Source organism: Neolamprologus brichardi, chromosome 11 (genome assembly GCF_056152115.1).
Source record: "Neolamprologus brichardi isolate AB-2024 chromosome 11, ASM5615211v1, whole genome shotgun sequence".
Classification (NCBI taxonomy): Eukaryota; Metazoa; Chordata; class Actinopteri; order Cichliformes; family Cichlidae; genus Neolamprologus; species Neolamprologus brichardi.
In genome coordinates, this window is record NC_142114.1 from 13,565,558 (window position 1) to 13,584,503 (window position 18,946).

Genomic DNA, 18,946 nt, shown 5'->3' on the forward strand with positions numbered 1-18,946 from the left:
CTCACCTTATCTTGACTGTTCTAATACCGCAACAAGAAGCCTCGCTTGCTCACATCAAAGAAATGTTTTGAAAGTCCCTTAAGCTCCCTTTAAAAAGTAGATCTCCTTGCAATATAAGGCTGGGCAATACGGCCGTAGTGTGGGAAAAGCAAGCTTGGCTAATGATTTAGGAAACCTGTTTGTGATGTTAATTTCAAAATGATTAAAAACCTTAAGTGTTTGTGGATATGCTTTCGGGGCTTTTTTTATGATGTGTTCTACTTTCACTTCATGATCAGAAAAAATACAAAAACGTCAGAGGTAAATTAACTTTATTTTTTTAAAAAAAAGAAAGGTTTATCACGCAAGGCAACAAAGAGAAGAAATGCAAACTGCTATGAACAGACCACAGGACCCCCGCACCTCCCCACCTCCACACTCACTGGCAGCAAAGGAGTTCTCATTACAACCAAATCAAAGGAGCAAGAGAACAAGACTCACATTGTTCTGATTGTGTTTACTTACACTAAAAACATTAAAACTGGACAATCTGAATGTACAGTATAAGACAGACAGTTTTGATTTCACATGAATCCAAACACAGAACCTTACACTACCTCTTTTAGTTTTTATTCATGTTTTTTTTTTGTTTGTTTTTTTTAACATTTAGCCGACAGTATAAATGAAACAGGAAGGTTCACAGCTATGCAATACAACTGATTGATCACCTTAAGACAGACTATACATGTCGCAATGGGCACTTCGGGGGAAACGGGTTCACAAAAAATAACGGAGAAGCGAGGTCCCGTCCAGTTTTTTTGTTTTGTTTTTTTTTTAATTAGATTTTTTTTTTTATTGAAGTAACATCAAACCTGCATGTTGAGGTAAGCATGCCACAGGGGAATACAGAGGAAGCGATTCCCTTTAAAAAGGACTCCCTTAACCATATCCCCACTCACTTTGTAATTCGCTTTGACAGTAAATCAATTCTTAAGCCTGGCCCCTTGGACTCCTCCAACCCTAGGTCCTCCTCTCTCAACATTCCTGCACACATGAATCACTCCAACTCCTGGCTTCTAGAAGGCATTTCCTGCCCGGCCCTTTCTCTCTCTCTCTCTCGTTCTCTCTGTCTGACTCCTCTGCTGAAAGCTGGGCAGGAACTGGGCCGAGCTTTGATTTGGACCCAGAGGAGAGACGGAGGGACGAGAGCTCAGCTTAACACAGAACCCCGGCTCTGGGACTGCTAAGAGAGTAAGAGACATGGAGACTCGGGATGTGTCTGCACACCCAATAAGGGCTACAGTGCTTTATCCTTCAAATTGCAATGTGAGCAGTGGCAATATCACTCCCAGCACAAAAGCCAACCCAAGGGAGCGTCCTCCTTAGGATTTAAGTGTACATTCTTTCTAAGACAGATGTTTATTATTTCAGGTCTGAGACCATTTAACATGGAACATCATCACAGATTTTCGAGAACAATGCGGTATGTACTGTGAGGACTTACTGACTTACACGATGATGGAGTGGATAGCAGAGAATTCAAATATTTTATCCAAAAAACAAAACAAAAAAAAGAACAAAAAAATACACAATGGGAACAAAAGGTGGCTCTTTAAAGCTGTACACCTGCTCAAACTTCCCTCTAGAAATCATTTTTGATGCCGAATCCACAGGATATGTACACACAACATTTTGCCGGCTGAGCAGACTCGAAAAGACCAAAGCAGCTCTTAAAAACAACGGTCTAATTTTTTTTTCTTTTCATATTTACACAAGTGAAACGTACATATTTTACAGAGATCACTGCACAAAAAAATCACAAATGGAGAGTTTTAAGAGTGTAGGACGAGTGAGGCTGCAGCTGAGTGAAAAGGGGTCATATGTCATGACAGGGAGAGCTGGCCTACTGTGCAATAGCTGCTGTGTGCACGTGCGTGTGTGTGCGTATGTATGTGTGCATGTGTTGTCTGCAGATGTGCATCTTTTTAAAGACTTCTTTATTTGCGAATGTTGCAAGTGTGTGATCTCATCCTCTTCCCCTCTCAGATCATGGCTCTTATCACCAGTCTCCCTTTGACCTGGTGGAGATAGGTGCTCTGCTCTGACTCTAAGCTCTGATTGGTCAGAGCCTCATCCTCACTATCAGCTGGCTCCTCTTTGACCTTGATGACCCCGTAGTGAGTGTCTGGGAGCTCGCTGCTCGAGCCACTGCTGCTACTGCTGAGCGTGTGCTTCCGGATAACACCTCCAGGGGGCAGCCTGTCCTCCTGCATGCCCTCTACTTCCTCTCTGTGCTGCTCCTCCTGCTCTTCCTCCGATTCCTGCAGGTGTGCGCTGGGCTGACGCAACTGCTCAATGGACTTGGACAACAGCTGCAAAACATATTGCCTTAATATTAACGGTGCTATCCCACAGTCAACAGTCGCCAAAAATCAATCTTCAATGAGAGAAAAGCAAAAATAAGTCAAACTTGAGGTTTCTGGCTTTATAACCAGAATTGCAGCTTTTAAAACAAAGGTATTGTCCTCATAAGTCTATTTATAGTCATAATAATAATAAGACATGCAAAAAAAACCCAAACTCAGTCATTATTTGGTAATCAAATAAAGCAAACTCTTCACAGTCCCTGTAACTACGTCATTCCCAATTTAAAAACTACAAAAACTAAAATAAAACACACAGTGTCTTTCAAGTATTTCATGGTTCTACATCATGTATTGCAACAAAAATGTGTTTTTCTTACACTGGATCAAAAAAGAAACACTTTAGAGCTGGAAAGGACCCTGACATGTACATTATTTGGGATAATAGAAAACTAAATTCTGTATTTCTTTTGACAAGCGCAATAAAACACCAATATCTGTTTAAGGTAAGGCCACCTATGAATGAAATGTTTCTGACTGGTGCATTCAGGAGGGTTGCGGGTAGATTAGTCATTATTCCTGCCTTTATGTGCATAAATAAATATTCTGTAGCAGTGACTGGACCATTAAAGTGGATTAGTGTCACTTAGTTGCATTATAAAATAAAGACTAACACGTAAAAAGGTCTTGCCAACTGCAAATCATGTTTTATTCTTTAAAATATATAGTTTATATTCTGCACAGTTCTGCTGCAGGGAGAAGAGAAAACATAAGATAACATTCTCCCTGCAGCATCCTCTCTACTGGCATCCTTGAGCACATCATATTACACTCTCAACCTGGATTATTTATTTAGCATTGCACTATTACAAATGTTCTTTCACCAATCACAGCTACAATTCTCCATACTTGTGTCTTGGGGCTTTGCTCAATGGCAGCTAACAGTGCCATAATATGATTATTTGACCACAGGGGGGCTCCAGAAACAGACAGGAAAGTGTTTCCCTCTAAATTGCTGGTAACAAATAACATTACAGCCTACAGAATCCGTATATAAATACCCTTTCAGCTACAGGAATTAGCCTCCTTAGCTTGGCACTAGTAATCAGAGTTCATGCCCCTTCCTAAGATCCCTAAGCGCTTCTAAATTTCCATTAGTGCCCCCTACTGTTGCTGGCACTAAAGGATGTTTCAAAGCAGCTGTAGACAAGCCTCTGCTAGGAAATTAATTAGGACAATGTTTCAGAGATCCCTCTCAATAAACACTGAGGGCTCATCCCTGATTAGAGGCCATTTATAACCTCCACTTAAAGAGGCTTTATTTGCGATCTCATTGGCCTGAGTGATCAGAGCCAAACCTGTTCACGTGTTTCTACACAATATGTCCCTTTTTCTTCCAAAGCTCCCAATAGAATCAGATTCACAGAATACTTAATAAGATGATAATATGATTTTAAAACAAATTTTTGGCTTTCAGGCACGTGTTTTGTTACAAAAACTGTTAAAGTTGTGCGTCTGTACTGCACCACCAAAATCCAGCTTGTGGAGCTTTGTGCTTTTTATTATTTCAAGGTTTAAGCTGTTCTATGGTTCCCATGGCTCTAGCAGGGCTGAGTGTTGGGACACATCAGTATGAGAGCTCACACAATGCAGCCTTTCACAGTGTCTGCCACCTCGCACACGTCCCTCAGCAGCATAATTAGACTCAGTGTATTGGGAGGTCGCCTCGGCCAGCTCGCAGAAACACAAATATTGCCACAGAGGAACAAAATGCATTCTGGGCACTTTTTTTTCTTCATTTGATCTAAGATGAATTGAATTTCACAGAGTTAGCATGTGAACAGCACTGATGCCTTAAGTTATGATAACAAAATTAGTGCAGGGGAAGGATTTCTCCCCCATTTGAAGTCAGGCAAAAGGTCCTGGCCTTGCAGAAATAACACAAGGACTTCAGGGAAGAACAGGCAACGGCCCAGGTCAGTAAACTTGAGCGGCCACGGATGGTTTTACAAAAGGCTAAAAATAGAGGAGCATTTGTGTGCTCAAAATGATTAAATCAGACTCCCTGCAGTAAAACAAGACCCTGTGAGGCCCAAACAGGAATACAAAATGCTGTGAAAAGATATTTGAAAGTCAAAATCCTCCCGTGCGGATTAATATTGATGACTAGCACTGTACCTTATTTATATGGACCTGCTGCTGGTATTGTTTCTGTTTCTCCAGGAAGTGCTGGTGTTGCTGCTGGATGACAAGTTGAGCCAGTGTGTTCTGAGGCAGCGGTGCTGACTGGGTTCTGTTCAAGGGCCGGTGTTTTGGTAGTTTTGGCCGAGTGCTGGAGGGACGATCCTTCATGGCCAGGGGGGACTGAGAGTGTGATGACATGGAGCCTTGGCCTTGTCAAAAGAAAAACAAAATCTCTTATTAAGTTTCTCGCAAATTCATGAAATATAAATGACGTAATAAAGTTGTACAATGTGTAAAATAATATACTTGGCACAATCTTACCAGAGGAGAGTATCTTCTGCTGCCTCATTTGCTCCTTCTGGAGGAGGTGTTGGAGGAGAGCCTGGTGGCTGGGGCTCACCTTAGACTCCAGGCCTGTCTGAAGGGGCACAGGGCCCAGCAGGTGCCCGGGCAGCCCGTGCTTGATTTCTGTTGATCTGTCTTTCAACCCCATAGCAGCCTGATAGAAGAGTAAAGATAAAAAGTTGTAAATCTTAGGGAAAACGGAAGTGAATCTCTAAAATTGGGAGGCTTTAACACGTCTACTTCAATAATAGCTTTTTTTTATGAATGAAAATTGCTCTTGTTGCATATATGAGTAAAGCTAAGGGTGAAATCGGACCATTGATGGTTAGAAGAAGCTGATGCACAGACCGCTGTGGAATGTGCCAGAGAACTAAAAGATGATATATAACGTGTTGTGCTATCAGGAGCTGCACTTGAGTGGACTTGGACTTTTTTAAAAGCTGTGATAAATGAGGTAACAGGGGAGGATAAGAGCACGCCTGACCCAGAACAATATTTATCTAAGGTCGATAAAATCATTTGGGGCAGCAGGTCAGTGACCTGTGCACCCAGACAGTCACTGATGGCAGGTTTTACAACCTACAGAGCGAGTTGAAACGCTGACGCTGACTAAATGGCTACACTGGTGCATGCAGAAAGATTTCTTGTACGAGTAAGTGTGCAAAAGTGGTACTCACACTAATTGGCGAGGATGCAGTAGAAAGCCCCAAGGAGATGTTGGGTAAAGAGGGAGATGTGTATAAGCTCAGCATGGGGACAGAGCCCTCTGGTCGGAACAGTCTTGGCTGGGAAGGCCATCTCTACATCAAACATGTGGAATAAAGCAAGAGAGAGAAAGAGACAAAATTTAACAGGAGGTTGCAGATTTAGGAATCCAGCTGAGCACAGTTTCACAAGCCAACATGAGCACAGCCATGACCATAATGACCTATGATAAATAACAGCCCTCCTCACCGCAAACAAAGAGGTATGAGTTTTAATGTTTGGCGTTTAGGAAAATAATGGCACCATTGAGGATGGTATGCTATTATAAAGCAATGCAAACCTCTAAATCTACCGTTTTATCCTCAGCTCCTCAGTCCCTAGCCAGCCCTCTGCCTGTTCCTACTCCCCAGTCCCCACCCTCAAGCTACTCTCTCCGAGAACATCAGCAATGGGGCATACTTCCTGTACCCAGCTGAGCAGTGGACCAGCATGTGGTTTTGGAACAGCCATGTTTATCCTTCCAACCCCTACCAGTACTCAGTGACCTGTATGTGGATATCCGGCCCGTATTTGACCCGAGGGACCTGTTCCCTCTGAAAAAGGATACCTAATGTAACGGTGCACAAACACGCCTTGCTTTTGCAACAGGCATGAGGTCCACGAGCAGCCCCGCAGTCCACCGGTGTCTCGCATGAGAGCCCCGGCTAGGGCCAATACAATAGCAGTCCTGTGTGTTTATGTTGTTAGCATCTGGGTGTCTTTGGCTACCAGTGCCTGGGATATCAATTAAAATCCACAGTTTGACTGTCTCCCTAAGCCCCAACCTTCAGCCCGATGTCAGGGCGTCTCTCCCTTCTCTGTGTCACTGGAGGTCCCAGGGAGAGTAAACAGTGATGGTTAAGCAAAACACAGCTGCTCTGTTAAGATTGTTCAGAGATGTGTCATATCTGCCACACTTTATAATGGCCTGCTTTGTGAACTCAATCTGAGGGGAGCTCCGGTCAGTAACGCAGCCATGAATCTATTGGGAAACGCCTCAGAACAAGTCAGTATAGGAATGCAGCCAGGCCGGTGACAGGAACACAACGACAAGCCAACAGCAGCCTTGCAGTCAAACTACAGATTTTCTTACTTTGCAAAGCATAAAACGAATTCTAAAGTACATCTGGAAACAAAAAAAAATGTTTGATAGAAAAAAGATGTAAATTTCTGCTTTTACACTTAGCATTTTAAGACGGGCTAAATTTATTTTCCTACATAGTGCCATCTTTATAAAAGAAAACATGGGCAATCAGCATGTGGGTCGAGCTGTGCCCATGTAATGTCAGTGTAGGGAGCCATTTTCACTGAAGTGTAACAGACGGAGGGACAACTGGCTGTTTTTATAGCTGCAAGCAGAAGGGCAGAGAGCCGTTTAGTGCCCTGACTTTAAATGATTATTTTTTGCTATTCAAATGATAAGCCTGCAGAAAAGCTTAAGAATTTAGACCCTGCTGCTTTATTTTTTTGGCACAACAGTTGCAGTGCGTATGATTTATAAACATACCTCCGTTTTTGTGGTAGTAGGCAGAGAGGAGGGTCCATTTTCAGCCCCCAAGGCACTTGAAGCCCCTATGGGAGAGCTGGGGCCAGAGCCAGGGGCACTGTTAGTGGGCGTAGAATCTACAAAACATCAAGGAGTTAGAGGCAGTATGCGTGCTCACACTCTGCACACAACACACATGCACTGAGGCTTAGCAAAACAGCTGTAAGCCTCACGACAGCTTAATGCGTATGGTCACAGCTGCCTGATTACAATGGTATTTTTTTACATCAAAGTGCAATAGCCATCATGTAATTATAATACTACAACATATGCTTGTGTTGCTTTTAGATAATATTTTAAGAACTGATAATAAGCTATTGAAGATTGTCTGCACACGTAACAGAACAAAAGGAATTCAACACGTAGTCGGTTATGTTACACACCCATTAGCTCCAAAGCCCTCTTTTTGTAAGGAGTCATGATGTTTCCATCTCTCCTCTTTAGCATGGGGCTGCTTCTCCTCTCTGCCACCTTCTGCTTCAGTCTGGATCGTACCTTTAGGTTGGGCTCGGAGGCTAAAAATAAAAGACATTTTTCAGTAAGTCTGGATCGTATGGAGATAAGTTATGCTATCATGTGAGTGTATTCAAACAGGATGTGTTTATACAGCCTCAGTAATGGAATGTATCAATGAAAGAATAAATAACAAGACTAACATAAAACAAAATATAAATATGTCCAAAAAAAAAAGCATTGTTGTCATGCCCTGACATGTTACAACTTCAGTTTCGTAGAATTTCCAAGCAGGTTTCAGATAAATTAAATGAGTCAGGATTGGGCCCATTTCCACCTCATCTGGACTAAATTAGGTTGAGCAACACACAGGCTCTAAGTGAAATAGTCCGCTACCTGCCGCCCTGGTGACCACAGTCTGATACAGTAGCAACAGTTAAACTAACACAAAAACATGGCAGATGTTTGAGGCTCTCCCCACACTCTCCTCTTCCTAATGCGAACCAGAGATACCAAAATACACAATCAGAGCACATTACCAAAAAGCCTCACTCACACACAGCCTGGCCTCAAGTGATCCAGACTTATTATTAATGCACTTCACCCTCGGCGCTGACCACCAGTATCCTTTATGACAGACAATGCTTTCAGACTTTCCCATTTTTCTTTATTATGGATTAAATATGTTGATCAAATGTTGAAGTTTTGGCTCATTTTATTTTATTTGAACACTTTTTAAGTGGGTCAAATTTACCCAGCAGAAATGGTCTGGTCCAAGACTTCTATTCTAATAATGCTTCAATATAAGCACCAAACTTTTGACTTTTTCTACAAATTTTTTGACAAAAATTGGCAACTGTGAATAAATTTTTGCCATGCAAATCAATGCCTATAGATAAACAGATTGGAGGTAAATGTTAAGAATAGGAAGCAAAAAACAAATAGACCCTTTAAATAAGTACTGATGACATGATCATTAAGGTTGTTGGAAGAACTATATCTTTGACGCATTTGACGAAAAAAGAGATAAACAAGGACCAGAGGATGAATCATAGAAAGGAATTCATTTTGAATCATGTAACCATCACTTATATGGATGCAACACTTTTACGACCACTGAACCGTGACTCTGTTAGTTATGTCTTGCAAAGACTTCCCGTCAACCTTTTAGGAATGAAAAACCGCAGCTACCTTCACACGTAAATAAATAAGCAGAATGGATAAGCTGATTTTTTGACTGAAAGCCAGAGCACAAAGCTGTGCTAAAGTTATGTAAACCCTCTGTTACACAATAGCCAACCTGTTTCAATTATTTAGCTGATCAATAATTAAACAGGCCTTCCGCCATGTACAATATACAGCTATACTTTACATAGGGAACACTGCGGGGAGGAGGAGAGGGAGAAGTGATGGGGGCAAAGCTAGGAGAGTGGGCCAAATGCTGCTATTTCTGGCTTTTGTCAAAAGCAGCAAAACCCTCTTCCCTAATACGTGGCACAGACCTCTAATCCTGTGGGTGTGAGGTAGAATGAAAGAGAGCGAGGGAGGAAGAAAGGAGGCAGGAGAGATAAATGGAGAGAAAACGCTGTTGGGAGTCTTATGAATTTGCTTCACGCCCTGCTGCCTTGATTGCTTTCTATTTTTACACGCTGCTGCCACCAAGCTACGCATCCCAATTGGTCGCCACGGGAACGCCAGACAGCAGCTTGTGAACAAACACTTTCTCACTGGTCTCTATGGAAAAAAAAGCCCCGATACGCAGTGCAACAGGAGGTAATGATGGCAGCGGAAAGCATAAACTCTGAGCACCTGGGTCACTTCTGTTCCGACGTCTCACTTAATGACAACATTACTGTGCGGTCGTAAATCAATCTCCTTACGTTATCACCACTTAATCAGAACTTTAGCTCTGCTGTCACTGTGAGCACTTGTACCCATTAGAGATTGGACCTGGACAGATGGCTGAGTGGAAAGCTAAGGTGTGTGTTCTCTACAAAAGGAGGCCAGCTTTGCATTGTTTTGGGCATCCTTGTTTTAATTAATGCTGAACAGAAAAAAAATAAGAGTGCTCATTATTTCAGAAACATTTTTTTAGCCAAAGGTGCATTCCTTTTCACCTTAGACATTCAATCTTTTAGGATCAGCACCTTAATTTCTTTTAATAAATCTTTCAGATACAAAAATCCGATTATATTCTTAGCACAGAGAGGCTCCACACAAACCTCACTTTGTTTTACTTTGGGCTTTTTACAGTTTTACCTTTGCAGGATTATTTTTGAAAATCTTTCCTGCACCTGCTGAATGCACACATTTAGTAACTGGGTCAAGACTAGGGAGGGTGTTGCACTTCTTACTGCTAAGCTGCAACTATTCTTGCCACAGACTATCGCGTGCCCTCGGCCTGTTGCAGTACCAGGAATTGAAACAAAGAGGATATATACCGAGTAAACAAGTTAATCATGTAAAATTCTTTAAACTACTTGAGTAAGTAAAATAGCGACAATGACACTAACACTATTGTTTACTTTTAGGGAAGATTTACCAATTATTATCAGGGCACCTAATAGCAGAAGTCATAATTAGAGACTAATACTTACTAAAAAATTACTAAATTTTAGTTGGTTTCAAGGTTTTCCTAAAAAACACAACATTTGATTAGGGTAAGCACTTGGTTCCCTTTTTTAAGGGTGAGGAATTAAATGCAAAAAGCTTACTTGAATATGAGAAAAGACAGCTACTGATCACCAAGTTATGAGCTTGTGAAATAAACGCTGCATGTGCATCGCAAACCTCATCGTTAACCTCAGAGTCAAAGAGTAAAAGAGGATGCTGAGCCGCCTGGCCGACTGAAGCAGCGGGGAGTCTAACGCGGCGCACTCGAGTCTTCTCCACTTTGTTTTGAGAGAGCTATCTTTGCTTAAACAAACAGTCCTGTCGAGGTTCATCCTGCCAGTGCCAGTTCTAAGACGGCAACACCTGCCAATCAGCTATCAGTGACAGCCGGTGGTTCGGGGAACAACACTACCTTTGTGCATCCCCCTCGCGTGCCAAGCTCTCTGAGGGCTTTAATGAAGACAGGCAGGAAGTGGGGGAGGAAGGCCTAAGCAGGAAATGACCACATATAGATCCAGGAATCCAAAGGGTTAGAGGGTTAGAAGTAGATTTATCAGTGCAAGCGACTGAGCCATAAATGGATGCACGAATGTGTCTGAGAAGCGGGGAGAACGAACTGTTATCCTTCCCCCTTTTATTTATTTAAATGGGCCTTTCTGTACTCGCACTGAAATGCAAACAATGCTATAAACAGTCTCTCTGTTGTGTTAGATAAATGATTTTCCACTTGTTGCACCCCTTACATTGTGTCTTTGTCTAAAGGTACGTCTCAAAAGTGTAAATAGATATTTAGAGGAGATATTCCTTCTCCTCTTCACAAAACGGTAACGCACACAGAGATCAAGATGCAATATAAATAAAATTTCTCACAGCTTTCATTTACCTTTCTAATATTTGCTCTCGACATGAACTGGCTTTATTTTATAAGGTATAATTCTTCTTCCTGATCTCCAAATTGTGTACACGCACAAGACGACAGGCCTGTAGTTAAATAACTCAACAAGTAGAACTGTTTTCCAGTGTAATTAAAAGAGACACAGAAGGGAAAAGAAGACAATATAATTTGATGACCTCATTGCCAAATTATGAAGCTTTTAACTTGGCAAGCTTTTATGCTTTTGCAAAGCGAGAGCAGCAGGAACTCCTCAAATTTTAAACCAACAAACCTGAGCTGCTTTTTAGTGACAACCTGTGTTTTTTTAAAATAGTTTTTAAAGCCCGTAAGTCAGGAGAAATTAATCTGCCATAATTCTTTCATTTACCGCTAATCAGCTTCAGAGAGGCCTTTGAACTGGGTTTATTATTATAACATAGGGATAAATGTGGGCCTTGTTAAGCTAATATTGGCAAGCTAATATTAGTACAAAAAACAGCAGATCTATGCTTGTGAAAGAAAAACATGTGAAAATTGCAGTGCCCGTGTCTGTCTATCATGTTTTAAAATGATCCAAAAAAGAATCAAGAAGACAAAAAAAGAAAAAAAAAAAACAAGTTAACTTTCGCATGTTTTGTGTTGAGCCCTGGAGGAAACACGGGGGTGGGCGCAATGAGCCTAATCTTTAGAAAGTAATAAAATGACTAGCAGAAGAAAGCACACTGAAATAGTTAAATTAGATGGCTGTATATTTATGTATGTACAGTTTTCATATGTATTTGCATTTCTATTTCAGTGGTGTTTGCATTTGCAAATTAGCAAACCTGTCTTCCTCAAGGGGAAGTCGTCCTTGCTCTCTACGGGCGATGGCAGAGTATACTGGCAAGTGGGCGATGTGCCGCCCAGAGGTGGAGAGCTTTGGTCCAGTGATGTGTGGTGAGAGGACCTGTTAATACAAGAATAAATCAAATAGCTGTAATATATGTTTCTGTGTGACCCAAACATGGCATTTTATCGGGCTCTAAATCAATGGAAAGCACTTACGTATACCAGAGTTTTGGGTGCTGAATGAAAGAATGATTAGCTCCATTGCTAGCAGAGTCTTTAGCTGATTTGCTCAACAGAAACTCTTGGAGTTTCTGCTTCACTTCCGTACTAGCCACTGCACCTGTGAGACCAACACACAGAACGGAGGGGATTGGGGTTAACCTAGGGCTATGATTAACAACATATAATTCCATACTTGTTGCTTTCAGATATCTGTTTCTATATCACATTCACCATAAAACTGAGATTCAGATCTGCCCTCTTCTCTATAATCCTTTTTGAATATATTTACTAGACTCTCCAACAAAATTATGTAGGAAGATCTCCCCCTAGTGGTCTAAGAACACTATATTAGTCCTGCTAGAGTGATCCTGCACAGAGATGTTCTTTCAAATCAGGTGGTTACAGTTGCAGGGTACAGTTTCAACTTTGCCCTGACAAAGTCATAAATCTCATCTATTATTAGCTATAAGGTAAAAACAGAAATGAAATACTATATCCGGCTCTATTTTCATTGTGCTGTTCAAAGACATTTTCCCCTAAACACTAAGCTTAAATGTCACCTGCCAACTTTATGTCATTCACTGGTTAAGTATCGCTGCCATCATTGCTTTATTGTTTTATTGTTTCATTTTATCTGATGTTTAAAGCACATTTGAGCTGCGTGGTTTACCTTGTTGCCAGGCGTCATCCAACAGTTTGAGCAAATACTGAGAAAAGCAATAGCCAGATGTGTTTATATTAACTTATCTTTATTGTTTTGTATAGTACATCTATTAGTTATAACAGCAGATATTGGAAAAGATTTTGTGAAAGTGTTTATTACAATAAATATTTAGGTTCATGATGCCAACAAAGGCGATGCATTCCACATTTATAAAAGTTTTATAATAGTGGTGAGCTGTTGTATGCATATTGTGCTTCAGCCGTTCAGCTAATGTGATGTGTTAAAAAAAGGATTGATGGGTTAAAACGTGAGGCCCCATGCTTGCTTTCATCTGTGTCCTTTAAAAAATATATTAAAAAACTATTGGTAACGGTGACGGTGTCGAGCTCTTACTCTCTCTGGAGCGTTCCTTGCCCCTGAGGCTCAGGCTGGAAATGTGGTGTTCTCGTCGATGCTTCTCCTGCTCCTTCTCCTGCTGGCTCTGCTGCTGCTGCTGCTGCTGCTGCTCCAAACGGCGCTCCTTCTCTGCAAGTTCCTGCTGTTGTTTCATGGCCTGGAGCTCCTGCTGAAGCTGGGAAGCATGTAGGCATCACATCAGCATGAACACAGCACTTTTTTTTAAAATAAATCACAGTGGCTTTGGCTAAATTTTGCACTTTCTATTTTGCAGTGATGGCTAACTTTGTGTTTGACGGTAAAAAACAAAAGTCATGCTGAGCTAATGTATTGCTCAACACTTTGCCCTGCTGCGCTGAGTTGTTTCCCCTTTTCTGCACTTTTTTGATGTTTTCCTTAGTTATACAGTTTTCTAGTGATCTGCTATATGTCATGCTGTTTTGTGTTGTTTTGTGTTGTGTTGTGCTGTGCTGTGTCTCCGTACAACTGTTCTAACCTTGAGGTGCTCCTGGAGCTGAGCCTGGTGCTGACGGGTCAACTTTTCATGCTGCTTCTGGAACTCGCTGATTAGCAGCTGCTTCTGGATTTGCTGCTGTTTCTGAATGAGGAGCAGCTCCTGCTGCAGCTGCCTCTCCCACAGTCCTGGGTCCGAGCCTGGCCCCAGCATCCTCAGATCTGTGCGGAGGTCCAAAGGAGACAAGGGCTCCACAGCCAATGGCACGTCTGGTTTAATATCCACTGTGGCACAGAAACGGCAGAGCAAAAAGAGATTTGTCAGTCCTAATTGTACTCTCAACAACTCAAGTCGGAATCAGAGGAGGCTTTGTGCAATCTATAAGGAATCTTAAAAGTTACAGATGACAGAAGCAGATCAAAGTGAAGACTAAAGAGGAGAGAAAGACAAGGTTCGGAAAGGAAAAGCAAATCGTTCTATCCCATGATCCTCAGAAACCTGCAATTATAATAGTTTCTATAAACAAACACGGGATCACATCCGTCAGCGCAGAGTCTACTGGGAGTAGCTGCATATGGACATTTGGCACAAAATATTTAAGTAGTTATGTAGAGTATTTATATAAGCCCTGTCTTCCCAGTTAATAAATAAATAAAGGGATTCTGTCAGGCAGATATCCCTTTTTAACATAAATAATTTAAGGTGAAGTAGATTGGGAATCTGTAAGTTTTCAGATCCATGCTTCTGTGATCTCTCTTTTTCTGTTCTCGAGTGCAGATGCTGCAATGTGCGCATTGGTAAGAGCTGCCTCTATTATAAGTAATTGCCAGATACAAAGTGAGAGGGCATCCCTTTGGTCTCCAAGCTCTATATATAGCCTGTTCCACAGAGAAAATCGATTGCTGGTTAAGAACATAGGAGACAGGGCTACTTCATCTCTCTTCTCCATAGAGGATGTTTAGTGATTGTACAATATTTTCCTTATTGCTTTGCCTTTGCTTTAATCCACACTACTCTATCCAGTTTAAGTAACATTTTTTTTCTGAAGAATCACATCTCTGAACCAGCTTTAGATATTATAAAAGGTATTCGTGTGTACATTTGGCCAGTGAATAAAATAAAAATGTCCAATCGCTAGAAAAGTAGACATGTTAGTCATGCTGATCATGGTGTGACATTCAAGGGAAGATACGCATTGTCCAGACTGTATAATGCCGCTGCCATTTTTAAACCAGAGAAATATTCAAAGCTACTTAAAATTCCAGTGGAGCTGGGAGAGTTATTGAGTGCATTCATTGCCTTAATCTTCTCGAGGGTCACATCTGAGAGAACAAATACCACACCACCTGTTCTTTGAAACCTGAGAGAAAACTGACACTTCATATAATAATAATCTATTGTTGGTTTCTGTTACGCAATAAGACTTTTTACACTAAAATGCCACAAAAAAAAGGTTTAAACCTGCCAAAAAAAGAGCCAGTAGCCAACAGTTAGGAAGCAGAAACCCCCACCCTCCACCCCCACCCCGTTCACTGATGCTGTGAAGCTCACTGGCGTCCATTTGTTTTGCCGTGTAGCCTGTTTTTCATTGCCACCATTCCATGTGTATGCGGCGGTGATGATTATAAATAGAAACATAAAAGCAAGTGGCGCAATCCTGGTCTGTGACAAACCCCACACCCTAGTATCCACCACCGTAACTTGCCGCTGCCATGGCAACGCTGGCGACGTAATTATGTCTCCCCATTCTGCAGTGATCGAGTCTCACTGCATGTCATCTTCTGCCTACATTGGCAATGTGACATGTTGACTATTATATCAGCTTTTTGCCTCTTATATAAGAAAGGAGTCCCCACTAGAGAGAGAGAGAGCGAGAGACAGAGAGAAAGCATTACAAAACCCACCAACACAAACACTCTCACACACACAAATACACACACGCATATTTGGGAGAGAATCGTTGGTTAGGTGATAAGTTGTCTTAAAACATTTTCAAAAAAGTGAAGGCAGCTAGAGGGGACTCCCGTGCTGTATATTTCCTCTCTGTGTTCTAAAAACAGCTCCAATCAAAAGACAGAAGAGGGCAACAGCTCGGCAGGCGCGGAGAACAGGCACCTGTAGAACAAACCCTTCCCGTCTGACAGGGAATATTAATCTTGGCTTGTAAGCACTTTACAAAGGACTCTTTTGTAGCGGACGCTGTTCCAGGAGCAGCCGTGACCCTGTGAACCGTCGAAGGGCTCGGAGAATCAGACAACATTAGTGCTACTTTTTCATAATGGACCTAAATATAGCAACAAAAAACACCTGCTGCCTGAGAGAATTCACCACTGTGATACCTAATTAATCTCATATTTCATTCCGTACCCTTACTGCGACTGGCATTAAGGATCTCCACTTTGATCTGCACATCAAGCTGAGCCTCCATCACAAAATCTCAGACAGTGGTTTAACATGATGGGAAGGGGGAGGGAGGGAGGGAGGGAGGAAGGAGAGAGGAGGAGGACCATGAAAGCTTAAGGCACCTTTGATAACCAGGACTGTATACGATGGCCCTTGAGGAAACCTTAACAGCCTCATGTGCCTGTTCTATTCTTGTCTGGTTTCTGTTGGCAAGAATAAAGCTGAATGGAAAGACAATGTTAAAGGAAAAAAGTAAAGCCCTAAAGCAAGGGTGGCACTGTTCCAACCACACTGAAGCATCTACCTTTTTAAAGTACAATTTGCAACTAACAATTCTCATCATCAATATTATCGTCCGTGAAGAGCCCTGGATATCGTCTCCGCTACTGTAAATTTACAGTTATATAGATGCATTTAAATAAAATACACCTTGAAACTACCCAAACCGAAATGTGCTGTTTCTGTATCAAAAAAATACGGAACCACCAGTAACTAGGTCTAAATATAAGTGCTTTTCTGAGCAGGGTCTTAATATAGACAATGTGCGAGAGGCTGTCACAGTTGTGAGGCTGCCTGCTCAATTTAACATGGGCAAAAATAAAAGAGCAGTGTCACATTTATGTAACTTTCAGGTCCTTTTTCTAAATGGTCACTCACAAGGAAGAGCCTTCCACTTCTGGTTCAGTGGTCTGACTGGAGATCATGGATAATTTTGATGAGTCTTGATTGGTACAAAGCGCACAGAAGTGTCTCTAGGCAGTGGTAAACATGAGATTTATGAATGACAGGTCCCAAATTTGTTTTTAGCACAAGGGAGCAACAAGCACCCTGCCCCGTGCCCAAATTCCTCCCTGTGGAGGGCCTGCCAAGGGGGGATTGGGTGACTCATGGCCTGTGACCACACTCCCAGTGCAGCGTCGCACCGCCAGTGTCCCCAAAGTGTTTATTTCTATAACCGATCTGCCTCTCATTAGCCTTGGTGGCGGTTAGGGTGACAATCACGGCCTTAATTTGAGATGTTGGATGGCTATCTTTTTTTGCCTCAGGCCACATTAGCAGGCTTCCCATCGTAGAGAGACACATCACCAGTGACACTACTTTTACACTTGAGGATACCAAAAGACATATGAAGATGCACACTGCAAAATATTAACACAATAAATCAATAACGCAGGCTTTGTTTGACTTCCAGGCTAAAAGAATGCTTTAGCATTTTTTGAGAGCTTCTACACTAACTATTAAAATGAGGATGGAGTTATTAATATGGTAAACGGTGTCTTCTGACTATAAATACTGCAGGTATTCTTAACCAGCTGTTTGCACCTGGGGGTATATTCTGGTGCCACTGTGTGAGACTGAAGAAAAAAGGCACATAAAGCTTCTGTTCACTCTGTTCAGTGTTGAAAAATGTCTGTTGGTAAACCAGTTAACATAAACGCTTATTTAGGGCTTATCTGGGGCTTAGTCTAGTTTCAGAGATGTGTTTAAATAACAATAGGACTCGTGCAACATGTACTATGGAGTCTATTCAGAACACATTCAGTTATTTCATTACAGTACACAATATCTGTAAATATTAGCACTTGGATTCTAAAAGTTAAGATCAATAAATTAGCGTAAAAAAAAATTCAGCAAATAAAAAGTATGAAATTCATATAAATGCAGCATTAGAGGTTGTTGCTGTTATGTAACTCGACTTCCACCAGTTTTCCCAATAACTGCTTTTTTTGCTTGATGAAATTAAAACCCCCGCGACCCTGAAAAGGATAAGCGGAAGCGAATGGATGGATGGATGGAAATTAAAACCCGTACAAGGCCAGAAACATTACTACAAGTGCAGCTATAGTTGTGTTTTTCCACTGAACCACAGGAGTGTGCACAACAGGAAGGATACCATCTTCACTTTGCTGATACTGCTCCTAGACCGTTATGTATAATTTGCATTTTATTAGTTATTTGCCCATTTGAGCATCAAAATAATGAAACACTATGAACTGCACTTTAACCGCGCATGTTGTGAACGTTTCGTGTGAAACAGAGAGGGTTGCTGATCTAAATTCCCTGTCTGACAGTATAAATAGAACCAGATACAGAAGATGTTTGAGGGCAAAAATAAGCTGATGCTTGGGACTGCAATGTGGTGCTGGATCTCTCATTAAGTGCCTTGTTATTTTGAGCAGCTGGCATGTCTAAACCAGGAAACAGGTCTTTATTTTTAAGACTCAGGCTCGTCCTTGCAGCTGAGCCAGAGCTGCGGTCTGCAGGCTATCTACTAACAAAGAGAACTGAGCTGAGCCACCACAGGCCTCTCACTGAGAGGAGCCAGGAGTCCAGTTGTCTCCCGTCTTATAAAACAACATATATATGAAACTGTTATCCAGGCACAATGTAGAAAGCCCAGCAAAGGACAAGTAACAACTGGGAAGTCCTTCTGTAACACGGCCAGCTGATCCTAGAGTCACTTAAATTCCAAATAAATCAATCAGCAAGAGTCAATTACCTTAGCTCGCTGCACAACCGCAAACCCTCTAAACCATCCATTAGCATAAACAACATGAATATCGAGATAAACAGTGAGAAATATGCATCTTGTCCAATGTATTTCTAATTTTTGATGATCAAACTGTTATAACACTTCTACAACATTTCAGAAGCAGAATCAGTTCATTCCCATAATGAGTCATTTTCATGCAGTGAAACAAAATAAAATTCTTTGTATTATTTTGAACCATCTCTTTTACAGTTAGCACTTCAAACACAGATGAATAGATCAAGGATATGGACAAGGGGACTTGAAATGTAGGCCACTGTTATTGTCTGAAAGGTCCCCATTAATATTTTACATGCAGGGAATACTAATTACTTTTTTTCCCTGTTT

At 41.5% G+C, this 18,946-nt stretch overlaps 1 protein-coding gene across 7 annotated transcripts in view; it reads right to left on the reverse strand.

Moving 5' to 3' along the window:
* Positions 1 to 294: 294 nt before the first annotated feature.
* The window catches only part of hdac9b (histone deacetylase 9b), a 36,498-nt gene continuing 17,846 nt past the window's right edge, over positions 295 to 18,946 (reverse strand). For 6 of the 7 annotated variants that reach the window (XM_087848150.1, XM_087848149.1, XM_087848147.1 and 3 more), the window contains 10 exons: positions 13,708 to 13,949; positions 13,207 to 13,386; positions 12,146 to 12,276; positions 11,926 to 12,047; positions 7,545 to 7,676; positions 7,123 to 7,238; positions 5,549 to 5,671; positions 4,848 to 5,025; positions 4,521 to 4,735; positions 295 to 2,351 (listed from right to left, as the gene is read on the reverse strand). In XM_087848150.1, coding sequence (XP_087704276.1) covers positions 2,022 to 2,351; positions 4,521 to 4,735; positions 4,848 to 5,025; positions 5,549 to 5,671; positions 7,123 to 7,238; positions 7,545 to 7,676; positions 11,926 to 12,047; positions 12,146 to 12,276; positions 13,207 to 13,386; positions 13,708 to 13,949 — 1,769 coding nt within the window. In that variant the 3' untranslated portion in view covers positions 295 to 2,021. The remainder of the gene's footprint in view (positions 2,352 to 4,520; positions 4,736 to 4,847; positions 5,026 to 5,548; positions 5,672 to 7,122; positions 7,239 to 7,544; positions 7,677 to 11,925; positions 12,048 to 12,145; positions 12,277 to 13,206; positions 13,387 to 13,707; positions 13,950 to 18,946) is intronic. The other variant, XM_087848146.1, reaches the window with a different exon arrangement.